At 41.9% G+C, this 15,554-nt stretch overlaps 1 protein-coding gene across 1 annotated transcript in view; it reads left to right on the top strand.

The window, feature by feature from the left end:
* adamts10 (ADAM metallopeptidase with thrombospondin type 1 motif, 10) overlaps nucleotides 1–15,554 on the top strand; it is a 112,631-nt gene that overhangs the window by 73,334 nt on the left and 23,743 nt on the right. The window contains exon 17 of the mRNA XM_088349315.1: nucleotides 4,294–4,427. Coding sequence (XP_088205441.1) covers nucleotides 4,294–4,427 — 134 coding nt within the window. The remainder of the gene's footprint in view (nucleotides 1–4,293; nucleotides 4,428–15,554) is intronic.

Genomic DNA, 15,554 nt, shown 5'->3' with positions numbered 1-15,554 from the left:
CGAGTGCCCCGGCAGCACTGCCCGCTCCCGTGTGTCTAGTTAACTTTACTCACACAGGAAACAGAAAAATACACCGGAAATGCGACTTCAAAATAAAAGAGTACAAGACTGATAAACATACAAGAGATGCAATTAGACTAATTATTGAAACGTTACTTAGTGTGTGTGTGTGTGTGTGTGTGTGTGTGTGTGTGTGTGTGTGTGTGTGTGAAAGATTGTTTTTATATTTAGGAATATAAAAACAAGTTATATTCACACAGAAATGTTACAACCAAAACGACCAACCTATCATCAGTATTGTCTCCCAATGGACTTGACTTTGAGCTTGTCAAAATTGGAACACTACAGAGGAAATTTGCTCAATTAGCATTTTATTTTCGACCCGTATGTACTCATCGAAAGAGCCATATATGGCTCATGAACCTTAGGTTCCCAAACCCCTTGCACTATTGAGGAAACAGCTGTCAAGTCTCAGCCCAGGCCAGCTCATTAAATGAGGTTTTCTCGTAGAAAGCTTTATTTAAGAACAATTATCCTTTACACTTAACCCACGGGACAGCCTGCGAGTTGTAATGCACGCACAGCTGCAAGCAGCAATTGCCCCGCCAAAGCTAGGCACTATGGGAATTGAAGTTTTTCATGGTCTGACCACTTTATCATTGAAACCTGCCAGTACATACTTCAACACAGCCAGCACAAACAAAGCCAGCGCAGGAGAATGTCCACAGCAGCTTGGAGGAGAGCTGCTGAGCTGCGTCCGTGAAAAAATATACTGTAAACCGGTCGGCTGCTTTTTAAATGGACTGTGCAAAGTTTTTTGAGGGACTGCAGGAAAAGTCAGTCTAAATAAATTGAGCAAGTAAAGAGTGAGGTTAGTAAAAATAACATAAATTCATTTTTTTGTATGATCGTCCACCATCTGTACTCACTTGTTCAGTTTCCAACCACATAATTTTACCTCACGTGTGTGAGTTTAAGTTCCTTGTTTCAGTACGCAAAAAAGCGAACAAATGCTAATCATTTCATGGAATTTTCAGAATTTTGGGAGAACTATATTTTATTTTACGTATGAAAATGATATGTGTTATCTCCACTTAATATCAGCTCAGGAGGTTAAGCGCTCGATTCCCGTGTTATATGTTGAAGTGTCCTTGGGCAAGAATCCCTAATGCATAAGCAGCCTTGCATATCTGACTCTGCTATCGGTGTGTGAGTGTGTGTGAATGGGTAAGTGTGAAACACATTGTAAAGCGCTTTGGGAGGTCTTCAGTGATTTGAAGAGCAGACCATTAAGACCATAGCTGTGACTAATTCAGTTTTGAGTACTTGTACTCAATGTTCCCGGTAAGTGTTAGGAATTAAATATAAAAAATGTGCCTCCTCTCTCGTTCACCATCGATCTTCTGAAGTTCTTCTCCCGGCCCACGTTTTTTTTTCCACGAGCTGGTGTGCTGGCTCTTCCCATGGGCGTGCCCGGAAAGCCCCCCATGTGGGCTCCATCATCCCGGAGAAGAGCGTCGCGATGTTTGTCCTTGTGCGTCTGGCCTTCTCCGTCAGAGTCCTGTTGTCAAAATTCCCCAGCCAAAACATTCCGCATTTGGAACGGCCTGACCTGAAGCTCACTCAGTGAAAATCTTCATTGCACTCGATAAATGTAACTTGTATTTAATAAAATCCTTTATAGTAAAATGTATAAAATCCTTCATTAGCTTCCAAGGGTCTGAGGAATCACACATAGTTTGTGAGCATTGCTTGGAAAAAACGTGGGCAACATCAACCCCGAGTGTGGCAACCAAATACTTATTGAAAATGTCCAAAACCTGAAATCAAATCAAGTTACATTGGGCTAAATTTCCAGCAACACTTGGTAAGTTTTTCAAATTGTAATAATTTGGAAAGGTTGCATGGCCAACCCAGGTCAACTGTCTTTTCAACTATTACATGAAACATCTCTTTTCAAAAAAATAGTCTCTTGTTACATAGTACTTACATTTTGCGGATTCATTCAGTTGGTTTACAATACAGAACTGTCAGGACCAGAACGAAGACAGGACCCACTTGCGTTGCGTTTCTCACAAGTTTTATTGGAAGAAAGAGAAAGGGTTGCGCCCACGATCCGGTGATTGCTGGACGCGGGAAGCAGGCCGCTCTGAAACTGATTGTGCTCCGAACGCGGAAGTGGATCTTCTGTGGCGAGCGATGGCAGTGTCGGGGATGGAAAAACTGGTCAGTAGCCGGGACAGGAGAGCAAAAATGTGGTCGGGGACAAAAAGAGGTCGAAAGCTGGGACCGGAGAGTAGACATGGTTAGGATCAAAAGCGGGTCAAAGCCGGGGGACAGACGGGAGCAAAAAATGGGACAGGTGGGAGTCAGGGTCAAAAAAGGCTTGCCTAGTGAACTGAGGTTCGCAGACGGACTGACAAAAGGCGACAGACAGGACTGGGTACAAAGACTGATCGGGAGAAAATCAGAATCTGCGGTGTCGCATCAGTAATCATGACAAAACTGTATTTGATTACATTTTTTTAGTGGAAGTACACCCATCCATCCTTTGCTCATCCTCAGTAGAGTCGCGGGGTATCGGAAGTACAATGTTGGCAAAAACATTGACTTGATATATTTGCAAATTAATTGAATGTGGTTCAGTCCGGTGTATATATAGGACACAGTTTTAACCACAGTTAATCATCAACGTGTAACACCAATAGACCCTGTTTTGGCTCTACATCGGAATCTTTTATATGGAAGCTCATAAAACGATGTGTGTTCACTGTTCAGATACTTAAACCCACGACAAAAACTGTAAACACTTGAAAATGCCTGCAAAGCACACAAAGCAATTTGATTGGGTGAGTCGTAAGGATGGGCAGATCTATACACACATAGCGCATGCACATCGTTCTCTCTCTCACCCAGCACAGTCCGTGCCAATGGTAAATGCGTCAGCTTCCTTCTCGTTTGCAAAACTTTGTGACATTTTTACAAAAGAACTTTGCTCGCATCCTGTTTTGAAACTAATATTTAAGACAAAACATCAACAGAGCATCATGGGATTTGTAGTATTAGCAGTGGATGTGGCATTACAGTGCTGTGTAATACATGCAGACCAGCTCTAATTTTAGTTTTAAGAATTGCACTGCGGCCCAGAGTTTGACACTTATGCACAAGATTCACATGTGTGACCCTAATGATTGTGGGTGGTTGAATCCCTTAACCACTAGGGTCATAGGGGCACCACTTCCTGTGGTGTGTCTTGGGCAAGTACATCCAGGTGGCGCCCACCCTTCTCCAGGCTATAGGTTACCTAAATGTTGTCTTTGAAATTGATTTTTGAATTATTGGTCAACAGCGTTGGGAATAACGCCATTATAGATAACGCTGTACATTCCGGTGTTATTTCAGTCACGGGGTAACCTAACGATTTTTTCCGCTGTTTCAACACTGTTACTGTTACGGACTGCCAAAAGCGGTGCGCCACTTTAGTTGCAGAAAGACAACGGCGGCGTGCAGCCACAAACTTGAAGCCATTATCAGCAGCGCAGTTTTCCGCTCCCCTGCAAGTTGTTTACGTCACGTCTTTGCGGATAATGTCACGATTCAAAATGGAGATTACCATATAGTTAGATAGCGATTACAAATACAGTATTTACCATGTGCTGAAAGAAAAGGAGATTGGTGGATGTGGCATTGTGTCGTTCGAGAAGGAAACGTCTCTATATCTTGCCTTGAATGCTGTCACGAACCAGGAACGGAGACTGGACCCAATAGCGCTCGTTTTCTCAGTCTTTATTGATAAGAGGGAGAGAAAAGCTTGCTTCCACGATCCGCGGATCGACGAAGACGGGTAGCAGGTGGCGGGAACGCGGAAGTGGCACTTCCGTGTCGAGCGAGGAGGATCGGAGACCGGCGGGAATAGCAAGTTATTGGCCGGGGCTGGAGATCAAAGGCGGTGTCGAGTTCGTAAGCGAAGTCGGTAGCAGGAGGCAGGCAGGTAACGGGGCAAAACAGGTCAGGTAACAGGCAGGCAGAACGGGGCGTAATCAGGTCCGATCAGGCAGAAAAAAGCGGGGCAAAAACGGAGTCGGACGAAAGGGCTTACTGAGCTGAAGGCAGCAGTTTGCATAACAATCTGACGGCTTCCTGTTGGAAGCCGGGGGTTTAAAAAGGGAGTGTCCACCAATCAGCTGTCCGGGCTGTTGGCGCAAATTGAGCCGCCGCAGCTCAGCTCAATCGGCAATCATGACAGATGCCAAACACTCGGTGAATGAAGTGTGTTGTTTGTGTTGGGTCTAGGTGGTGTGAAGACCTGCTCTCTGAACTGCCTGGCAGAGGGGTACAACTTCTACACGGAGCGCGCGCCAGCAGTGGTAGACGGCACACCGTGCAGAGACGACTCTCTGGATGCTTGTGTAAACGGCGAGTGTAAGGTAAGCCGCAGCTGGAGCACTGTCTACCAGCCACTAGCTGTGAGCAGACCGCATGCATTCCGTAGAGCCGTTCTTGGGGCTGATGATTGGAAAATATAACGCTGCCAAGAAAGCCAATTCCTAGTTCTTGCTCTATCAATATATATATATATATATATATATATATATATATATACTGGAGCCTACCAAACACACAAAGCCTCTTCCCTAACCTGCCCCAGTGATTGCATTTGCTGTCTGCTCTCTGCCCAGAACACAATGAACAATATACTTATATTAATGACAATAAATACAATTTAATTCAAAATCTGAAAAGCAGTCAACCCCCGATAACCAAAGCGCTAGTAGCGAGGGCTCTCTGTATATAAAAGATTATTTTACTCATGTCACTCACCAAATCTAACAAATGATGGTGCCCTTTTCCTCTGCGCTCAAAAAGTGAGCTCCATTGCTTCGTCCTATATGTGACGAGCAGGGGTCTCAAACATGTGGCCCAGGGGCACGTTGCATCCCGTGGGACCATATTGTGAGGGCCCCGCTATAATATGTACATCCAATCTAAGAATTGTAGATGCTTTCTCTGGGGAGGAGATCATCCCTGTCGTTAAAATGAAGCTAAATGGAAAGTGGATGCACCTTGCATGTCATTTTAGATGAGATTCTGCCTTTGAGCCAAGTGTCCCGTAGATGTTTATTCAGCTTGAGCATGGTTATAGAACACAAGTCGGCTGTATTTCTTTCGGTCGTGTCGTCATACGTTACAGGAGTTCAATTTTACAATAAATGATTTTGCAAGAAGCCATGTTGAAACCAGTTTGTGTTCATCATATGAAAGGTTAAAGACCGTTATACACACATTAGAATATGACTTTATCTATCTATCTATCTATCTATCTATCTATCTATCTATCTATCTATCTATCTATCTATCTATCTATCTCTCTCTTTGTCTTTGTCTTTCTTTCTTTTTCTTTTTCTTTCTTTCTTTTTCTTTTTCTTTCTTTCTTTCTTTTTCTATTTCTATTTCTTTCTTTCTCTTTCTTTCTAATCATTTCCTATTCAAATGTAGTTAAACTTTCCTTTTTTGAGGATTTCGCATATGATTAACTACAACTATGATTAACTACAATTAAACTACAACTACATTTTTATTAAATTATTGATGAATGTTCTTAATTTTTTCAATTTTAAAGCTTATTTTGTGGTGAAACGAGGTCGAACAAATACCCTGACCCAAGTTACGATGACCCCCAAAAAATTGAGACCCCTGGTTTAGAAGATGTGCTCTTACATGGCTTGCTAAAAGCAAAGACTTACACTATATATGGATGGATACACCTGTTGCATCCATTACATATGGAGTTTCGTATTTCCGTGGGCTGGGCAGAAAATAAACCAGAAGTGTCCAATCAATACACTTGAGGGTTTTAGTAAAACTAAAAGACTAACCCGGCGGCAAGATGCGGCTCAGGTGCTGAAAAGGGCTCTTTCGTCCTGCAGACTGGCTACATGCCGCTTTTCTAAAAATGTTTACAGATTCTGTTTTACATTTCTTCAATTTTGTCAATGCAATGAAACAAACTGATATTCATTATTATTGTAATGAAAATAAAGGCGACATCCTTCAACAGAGTAGTCACGTGGTCCAGAGTTGATAGTTGGTTAACATAGCTAGTATAAATATAACATGCGTTGCATTCCTTATAAGGGGGATGGTGTCATAATAGTCTGTAGTTTGCAATAGTCCTTGATCTGTGCAGCCCTTTGAAACTCTTTGTGGTTAAGGGCGTCACAAATAAACGTGACTTGACTTGACTTATAACGCTTATGAAAGGCTTTTACATTTTTGCGTCTTTGGAGAATTTTTTTTTGTTTTTGTTTTTTTTGGTCCAGTATGGCTCTTTCAACATTTTGGGTTTCCTACCCCTGAACTAACCAAACCATTGCAGTCGAAATACAGTGGAACCTCGGTTCTCGGCCATAATCCGTTCCAGAACCCTGTTCGAAAACCGATTTGTTCGATCACCGAAATCATTTTTTCCCATTAAAAATAATGTAAATCGTTTTAATCCGTTCCAACACCCTGAATGTTTACCTTGAATGTTTAACGTAAACATGAAGCTCACCCAGGCTAATCGTACGTCCGCGTTATCGTAATCTTCCGTACGAAAGATTACGATAACATGAACGTGTAAAAATAAAAAAATCAGGTCGTTTACAAGTCACCCGAGTCTGCACAACAAGTGGTGAGCGGTTCATTGGAAAGGGGGCTCCGTTCCAACACCCTCAATGTTGGGCTCCGTTCCAACACCCTCAATGTTTGACGTAAACTTAAAGCTAACCCAGGCTAATCGTACGTTTGCGTTATCGTAATCTTATGAATAGGATTTCTTACCTTTGTGGTGGTCAGCAGAAGGCGCTGGCACACCTTCTTCATATTTGGCTATTATTTCTTTCTTAAATGCAATAGTTGTACGCACTACTTTTCTATTTGCACCTGTAGCAACTTTGCTACGTGCACTGACTTTCTTCCGAGGCATAATAAGGGGCTAAAACACCCGTACGCCGCTCAGCATCGCACCCTAGCGTACCCACTCACGCATTACCGGCGTTCGAACTCCGATTTTTTGACCGAACAGTGAAGCAAGAATTTCTCTAAATTTTTGGTCGGACACCGATTGGTTCAAACTGAGAGGCGTTCGAAAACCGGGGTTCCACTGTACACACAATCGGTCTCAGTCTTTTAAGGTCTATTTCTGGTCGAATTATTGCCTGCATGTCAATGTACACACTGTCTGAATACTTACCGTATTTTCCGCACTATAGGGCGCACGGGGTTATAAGGCGCTACAATGGGAACGTCGACAAAACAGTCAGATGATTCAGTCAAACTGATTACCCCCTTAACATTCCCAAAGCATGCAAAGAAGCAAATACGTGTGGATGCGGTGTCCGTACGATGTCACTCAAATGCGTCATTTCAAATATCATTCGGAAGGTTAAAGTCTTGGGATTCAAGAAATGCCAACCATTCCTTAGTTTCTATTTTCTCTTTCGCTCGCAACTTTACTGCGCATATGACAATAAACACTTGGAATTGAGTTTAATTCACTCAACTCATCACAGCAACATCAAGATCGTTCTAAAACAAGATACCGGGAAAATATAAAGCCGCATAGCTCACCTAAGTTCTCACGTTCAATAATGATACGCAACCATGGTCTTCTTACAACCGTTAGTGAAGTAAATCCACGAGAGTAAAATATTTACAAATACAGACTAATGAAACATGTTTCTTTATGGCGTAGTTTAGCAAGCTTGCTATTCAGTCATCTTTTTCGGCCAATTGCAGGGTTTGTTTCGGGCCTCTAGCCAATCCGAGGCTCCGAAAAACTTCAGCCAATAGCGATCGATTCAAATGATGATTGACACATCTTTTTCGGCCAATTGCAGGGTTTGTTTTGGCCCTCTAGCCAATCCGAGGCTCCGAATAACTTCAGCCAATAGCGATCGATTCAAATGATGATTGACACATCTTTTTCGGCCAATTGCAGGGTTTGTTTTGGCCCTCTAGCCAATCCGAGGCTCCGAATAACTTCAGCCAATAGCGATCGATTCAAATGATGATTGACACATCTTTTTCGGCCAATTGCAGGGTTTGTTTCGGCCCTCTAGCCTATCCGAGGCTCCGAATAACTTCAGCCAATAGCGATCGATTCAAATGATGATTGACACATCTTTTTCGGCCAATTGCAGGGTTTGTTTTGGCCCTCTAGCCAATCCGAGGCTCCGAATAACTTCAGCCAATAGCGATCGATTCAAATGATGATTGACACATCTTTTTCGGCCAATTGCAGGGTTTGTTTCGGCCCTCTAGCCTATCCGAGGCTCCGAATAACTTTAGCCAATAGCGATCGATTCAAATGATGATTGACACATTGGTTAGCCAATGAAACCCCGGTATATAAATCCCAGCATACACCGCGGACTACTCCACGTTCGGGGGGAAATCGAGTCGGCGGCTGTTGCCTAAGTTGCGAGACATTGCGATTTAATATTGATCCATATATAAGGCGCACTGTATTATAAGGCGCATGGTCAGCTTTTGAAAAAAATTAAGACTTTTAGGTGCGCCTTACAGTGCGGAAAATACGGTACATCTAAGGATGATTTTTTTTTTTTTTTATATAATGGATTGAAACAGTTTTCAAGGATTTTCATGTGTTATACAAAGTCACCTCAAAAGTACCTGGTAAGAAGTATTGAACACACAGCGTTATCCTTTCATACCAGCTCATTCTTAGAGTGAGCTTGACTAAGTAAGGCTCATCCAACAAGAGGATTTTGTTTATCTGCATCCTCCATGTTCTCTCCAACTCCCTCCTACTCTGTTTTCCCCTGTACTCCGTGACCTCGCAGTCATTCAGTCCACTCTGCACGCTTTCCTTTCAGTTTTATTCTTATCATCGCCTCCTTTCTCATTTTCCACACCTCTTTTGCACTGTTTTCACCCTGCAGCGCAGCGCCGTGGTGCCCCATGTGAAGCTTTTCGTACTATTTCGGTGGGCATTGTGTCGGGGACAACACCAAAGAATAGTTGAGTCTTTTTAATGACATGCTGGCTGTAGTTGCAAAGTTATAGTGTGACAAGGCATAAATAGAAGGGGCGGGTGCAGGAAGGGAAATAACCACGGAACAGATGGTCCGGTTCAACACGACATGCCGTTGCAGACAAAAGGCATGTCGTTTCCAGGCCCCCCCAAAAAAAAAGACATGAAACTGATTTGTTGCTAACTTCAGTCAGTCTAAGATACTCAGAACTGAATAAATCAAGAACTTCAAAACAAATATGGGATAGTAGTTTGAAGGCTTTACATGTTTGTGTAACCAAATATTTATTACAAGTCAAGAAGAGTTCCACCAATAACTCTGCCTGTAATGAGAACACTTCAGATGGAATTGCATCCATTTGTTAACCTGTAAATTAAATACAAGTCAACCCAAAGGATTTTCAAGCATTACTATGTTATATGAGCCTCTACTTATTTAAACAGAGCATTTATGTTTGTAATATATTCTTTTCAAAAGCAAGAATCCGCATTTTTACCCATTTCTGAGAGGCTGCTGTTTTGAGGGTTGGTATGAACTAAAACCCGAACTACAACTGCAATCAAATAGAGTTGGCACCAGATTGATGAAGATAGATAGATAGATAGATACTTTATTCATCCCCGCAGGGAAATTCACATTTCCAGCAGCATCCCTTCACTGAGAACAATACAATAATAAAGCAAAAAGAATACAATATACAAATACCCAATGTGACGTGCTAATACCCACTGTAGCGTGTTGTATAGAGTATTTAAATAGTGCTACATAAAATACACACTGCAATAAAAGTACGGTAATATTCAATGTAGGGGGTGTGGTTTAATGTGGGCCTTTACTCCGCCGGGTGGAGTTAAAGAGCCTCGTGGCATGAGGAAGAAAAGATCTCTTCAGTCTGTCCGTAGTACAAGACAGTGACAGCAGTCTGTCGCTGAAACTGCTCTTCTGTCTGGATATAATGCTGTGTAGTGGATGTGATGAATTGTCCGTGATTGACCGCAGCTTTTCCAGTGCCCGTCTCTCAGCTACTGTTGTCAGGCTGTCGAGCTCTGTGCCCACAACAGAGCTCGCTTTCCTCGCCAGTTTATTGAGACGAGAGGCATCCTTCTTCTTGACCCTGCCTCAAGAAGAATACTGCAAGCTGTCAGAAAAGCCAAAGGTGGTGCAACTAAATATTAGTGATATATTTTGATTGTTATTTCTGTGTCTGTTTTTCATGATCCCATATTTTCTTTCAGAATTGAGTGATTACATTTTTATTTCCCTGCACTTGCTCTATAAAAGTAACATTTACTGGCTATATGTCACAAACCAGAAACAGACACAGGACCCAATAGCCCTCGTTTACTCAGTTTTATTAATAAAGAGGGAGAGAAGGGCTTGCTTCCACGATCCGATATCTGACGGACAAGGGTAGCAAGTGGCTGGAGACGCGGAAGTGGCACTTCCGTGTCGAGCAAGGATGGTCGTAGATTTGCAGGAATACTAGTCGTTAGCCGGGACGGGAGAGCAAGGGCGGTATCGAGTTCGGAAACGAGGTCGGCAACAGGTGTCAGGCAGGTAGCGGGGCGGATGTCGGAATGGCAGAACAGGGCAGAATCAGGTCCGGAAACAGGTTGGCAACGGGTATCAGGCAGAGAAAGACAGGGCAGGAAAAGTGTCTGAAAGTGAGAATTTGCCAAGCTGGGAGCATCAGTTCGCAACGATCTGACGGCGTCCTCTTGAAAGCCGGGGATTTAAAAAGAGTTTATAAGCCAATCAGCTCACAGGGCTGTTGGCGCCATTTGGCAGTCACAGGTGCCTTGAATCGGCAATCATGACACTATGGCAATGTTTTTCTTAATTTCTTTTAGTGTTTTTGAATGCCAATATGTTGCACTTTGGAATGACCTTACGATCAATAAAATATTAAAATTCAGGTTTGCTTTGGACTCTTTCCCAGTCAAGTAAATTTGTCGGGCTCTGGCTGGGTCAGGATTTAATAACCGCGGGGTTGAGTCGGGCTGGATTTTTTTTAGGTTTGATCTTACCTCTAATTTCAATGGAAGAGGCCATTCGTGTTGATCGGGGTTCAACTGATGACCAATTATGGCTCTGCCTTAAAAAGCAGGTAAACCGTGATCATAATCATAATAAAGCTCAAAACGGCTCATAGTCCGAGCACTCAATATGATTTAAAACACCACGTTCATCAGATAATAGTTGGGAAATGCTTTGGGTCGACTTCCATTTTAAAATAAAGCACGTGTGTATTGTAGAATGGTCACGATACAGATTGTCTAAATCACAGTCAAATCCTTAGTTTCATGGCACATGGGTGTGCTTCATAAAACAGTCAAATTTATTCAGATATGTTACAATAAATTGATAATTACATTCACAAAAGGCATACATTTCTATTTTTGAGGTGATGTGCCTTTCAGAAATGACTTGATTTTATTAGCGCTGGCAAGAAGAATTGAAGCGACGTAAGTGAGATGACATGGCTCAAACTTTCCACGTTAACTTTTATCTTGTGCATAATTAATCCTGGAAGTAACTATTTAGTTTCTCTTTTGTCGGAAATGAAATAAAATGAAAAATGAAATCATCTGCATTTCTCTAGCGCTTTTCAAGTCAATGACTTCCCAAAGCGCTTTACAATGTGCTCCACATTTCCCAATAGCGGCCTTGTATTGCAGCCATGTAAGATGCTAACTTGCTTATTGGGGGTATTAGGGGTTCAGTGTCTTACCCAAGGACACTTCGACATGTAACACGGACAAGCCGGGATTCGAACTGGGATCCCTTGATCTCAAGACGAGCGCTCTGCCTCCTGAGCTACTGTAAGTTCGGAAAGTTACCAGTTGCCAAACCATGATTTGACTTGGCTAAGTTTTACCGCTTTGTGTTGGCTATTATTACTCCTCATGGCTGCATTTATCTGTGATGTTGTTAATAGGCTGTAGTAATGAAGCCGTTAGAGCAGGATCATTGTGATTTTCCAATAAATTGGTTATTTTAGTGGTTTACCGAGTCTATTCAACCCTACTTCTAATAATTAACCTGGTAATAACAAAGTGACAACATAATTACATGGTAAGTTGTTATTCCAGAAATGCATATCCGTACCTGTCGCGCTCCAGGGCTCCATGCCCTTACAAAATGTTGTATTTTCCCTTACAAAATACAAAATAATCTCCATATTTTTTTTAAACGTGTTTATGTAGTTTAACATGTTATATTGTACATGTGTTTCGTTATATCATATATATTGTTCATTAATATTTTGTTGTGAGATCCTGAGTTGCTCGACATGAATTAGGTTTATGATAAAAAAAAAAGTTCCAAAATAAAGTAGCTTGGACGTTCACTGTGGAAGGAAAAAATACATGCAATATAATTAAGAATTTTCTTATTCAAATTATGAATTCATTTTCTGCATTAAATTATTGTTGGTAATATACTGATTAAAGGGATAACCACAAACCTGTCTTTTTTCATGTTCTCCTTTTATACTTCCTTTTTTTCTTAACTTCTTTATACAACATCATAATTCGTAATATAATGCATCAAAGCAAGTGAGCCGTTTGGGAGCCGGCTCTCTTTAATGAGTTGAGCCGAAAAAGCCGGTTCTCCAAAAAGAGACAGACTTCCTTTCACTACATAACTACCACATGAAATCAGAGGCGGCAGACGCATGCGCACAGTAGCATCAAACCTCTTGTTTCGTTTGCAACGGAAAAAAACTATACGGAGATAGAGGCTACCGCGGCGAACTCGTTTGACTTGATTGATTTGCCGTTTCGTGATAGTCTGTGTATACCGGATGGTGCCCATAATTGACAAATTTGTGTTTTTCCGTACAGATTTTCTTGTACGTCGTACACGTCTTAAAATACATAATAAACGTACTTTGTACGGCAAAAATGTACAGGTTGACAGGTATGATATCAATTTGGGTGCCCTATGCTCTATTTAGTAATCAAAAGTAGCTTTTACATTGATAAGGGTTGGAGACCCTTGGTGTATGGTGTGGTGTATAGATCATTTTACGTATAAAAAAAGACTAACATTCAGCACTCTTACCAAAAATTTTGTGCTGACGTTTGCCCCATTGATTGACTTGTTCCCGTATAAACCTAGCCTCCTACCAAGTACGCGCATATGAACCTGGCCACCCTGATTTCAGTATTTTATAATTGGAAATATGGCTTTGTAAATATGGTAGGGCAAATATCAGTAGGGAGAAATTCATACTGGTTTCGGTTGTATTGTGTAGGGACATATAAGCACACTGTACTTTGATGCTTCCCATCTTTGTGTTGCTGGTGGATTGAAGGTTGTATGATGCTTTGTGAGTGACCTTCAATGACATTTTAATCTACAATCTATTTAAAAAAAAAAGTAGCAGAGTAATGCACCGTGCTGTACCGACAGGTGAGTTAGTTAGTTTTATCAATAACGTGTTACATTACTCATAACAGAGATAAGGAATGGCATTCCAGGAACCCGTTACTCCCAACACTGTTGAAAAAGACTATGATCGACCATTAATGGTTAGCCTAACCTTCACTTGTGTATAAGTAATCATTCACGGTTCACGGATCCCTTAACCACCTGGGTCGTAAAGGCACCACTTCCAGTGGTGTGTCTTGGGCAAGTACAACCTGGCGGCACCCATTCCTTCCAGGCCATTTTTTCTGGCCAGGGGTATGCTCTCCCACACGAAACATATATTTCCTGACTATAAGTATATGTCACTCGAGCCCAAAAATGCATAATTGTCACAAGCCAGGACAGGACCCAGTAGCGTTTGTTTACTCAGTTTTATTGATAAAGAGAGGGAGCAGTGCTTGCTTCCACGATCTGATGATCGACGGACACGGGTAGCAGGTGGCTGGATGCAGAAGTGGCACTTCCGTGTGGATAATCGTAGGTACCAGGGATACTAGTCGATAGCCAGGACGGGAGAGCATGGGCGGTATTGAGTCCAGAAAAGAGGTCGGCAACAGGCAGGAAACAGGGCAAAACAGGTTGATGGTCGGGATAGATGAGGAGGGCAGAAACGGGTCCAGAAACAGCTCGGGAACAAGTATCAGGCAGGTCGGCAACAGGTATCAGGCAGGAGAAAACAGGGCAGGAAAATGTCAGAAGGTATGGAGCTTGCCTAGCTGGGAGCATAGGTTCGCAAACGATCTGACAGCTTCCTCTTGGAAGCCGGGGGTTTAAAAAGAGTCTTTGAACCAATCAGCGCTCAGGGCTGTTGGCGCCAATTGGGCCGTCAGAGGTGTCCTGAATCAGCAATCATGACAACAATTAAGGAGGAAAAAAAATCATATATAAATGTCACTTGGAATATAAGTGGTATTTTTGTGGAACATTTATTTGACAAAATCCCAAAAATGTTCGCCGCGTGGATGACTGCTTGTCTTCCGAAAGCTCTTATCGCGATTTGGTAAAGAAAAGGTGGTGTCATTTCGCCAAAGTAAATATTTTCAACTAGCTCAAAAGTGATTTCTATACCAGGTGCAAATGCTCTGTGGTTTACTGTTCTAATACATTTCCCCAAAAATGAGATACAAAGTCATTTCAGCGATGCTTGCGCGGGTTACGTATGCTAGGGGTGCTTGTCACACGGGAGGACGTTTTTCGGCACAACAGGGCAAGGTTGAAATCATCAACACTGGCCTAGAGCGCCCTCTTGTGGTTTAGTGTGAAAATAACACGTGAAATTATATACCAATAATAATAATAAGAAGAAGAATATTAATAATACTGGTCTCTACAAGCAGGGCAAAAAACATTGTGCATCCTTAGGCTTGCAAAGAGTGGTTTCTTTGTGCTTCAAAATATTTACTATTAGTTCACCAGTACATGGAAAATATTATTTAACTCTGTTGTTTCACTGTATGGCTATTTAGTATTTATTACTTGCTTGTTTTACTCTTCGTTTATTGTTGTGTCCTACCTTGGGTGTCCTGAAAGGCGCTTCGAGATACAATGTATAATTATTATAATAAAAATTTAAAACCCAATGATATAATATGTTAATCATTTTACATATAAGTCTCTCCAGAGTATAAGTCGCACCCCAGGCCAAATTATGAAAAAAAAACTGCGACTTATACTCCCCAAAATACGGTAGTACTGGTTTCCATGGTTACCAGTTGCAGGCGAAGCTTCCTGATCTGACTCGGATACAGCAACTTCATTATCTGGTCACCGTGATTGTGGAGACGGGCAGCAGCACTTGACAATACTAATACTGGACCCAAAATCACTAGGATAATACTTAACCGAATTAAAAAACCCAATACTAAGCTAAATATCCTAGTTTGAAAATGTCTAAAACCGTATTTTGAAACACAAATTGTGTAAACCCACAGAACTAGACTGAAACACTACTCCCAGTTTAAAAAACAAATTTCAAAACCCTATACTCAGTATAATACCCTATTACAAAAACATCTCATCTCATCTCTCATCAGCCGTACCGATTATCCTCATTAGGGTCGCGGGGGGGGCTGGAGCCCATCC

Source organism: Urocampus carinirostris, chromosome 12 (assembly GCF_059441175.1).
Source record: "Urocampus carinirostris isolate Australia breed hairy pipefish chromosome 12, RoL_Ucar_1.0, whole genome shotgun sequence".
Taxonomy (NCBI): domain Eukaryota; kingdom Metazoa; phylum Chordata; class Actinopteri; order Syngnathiformes; family Syngnathidae; genus Urocampus; species Urocampus carinirostris.
This window is presented reverse-complemented; position numbering and strand designations above follow the sequence as displayed.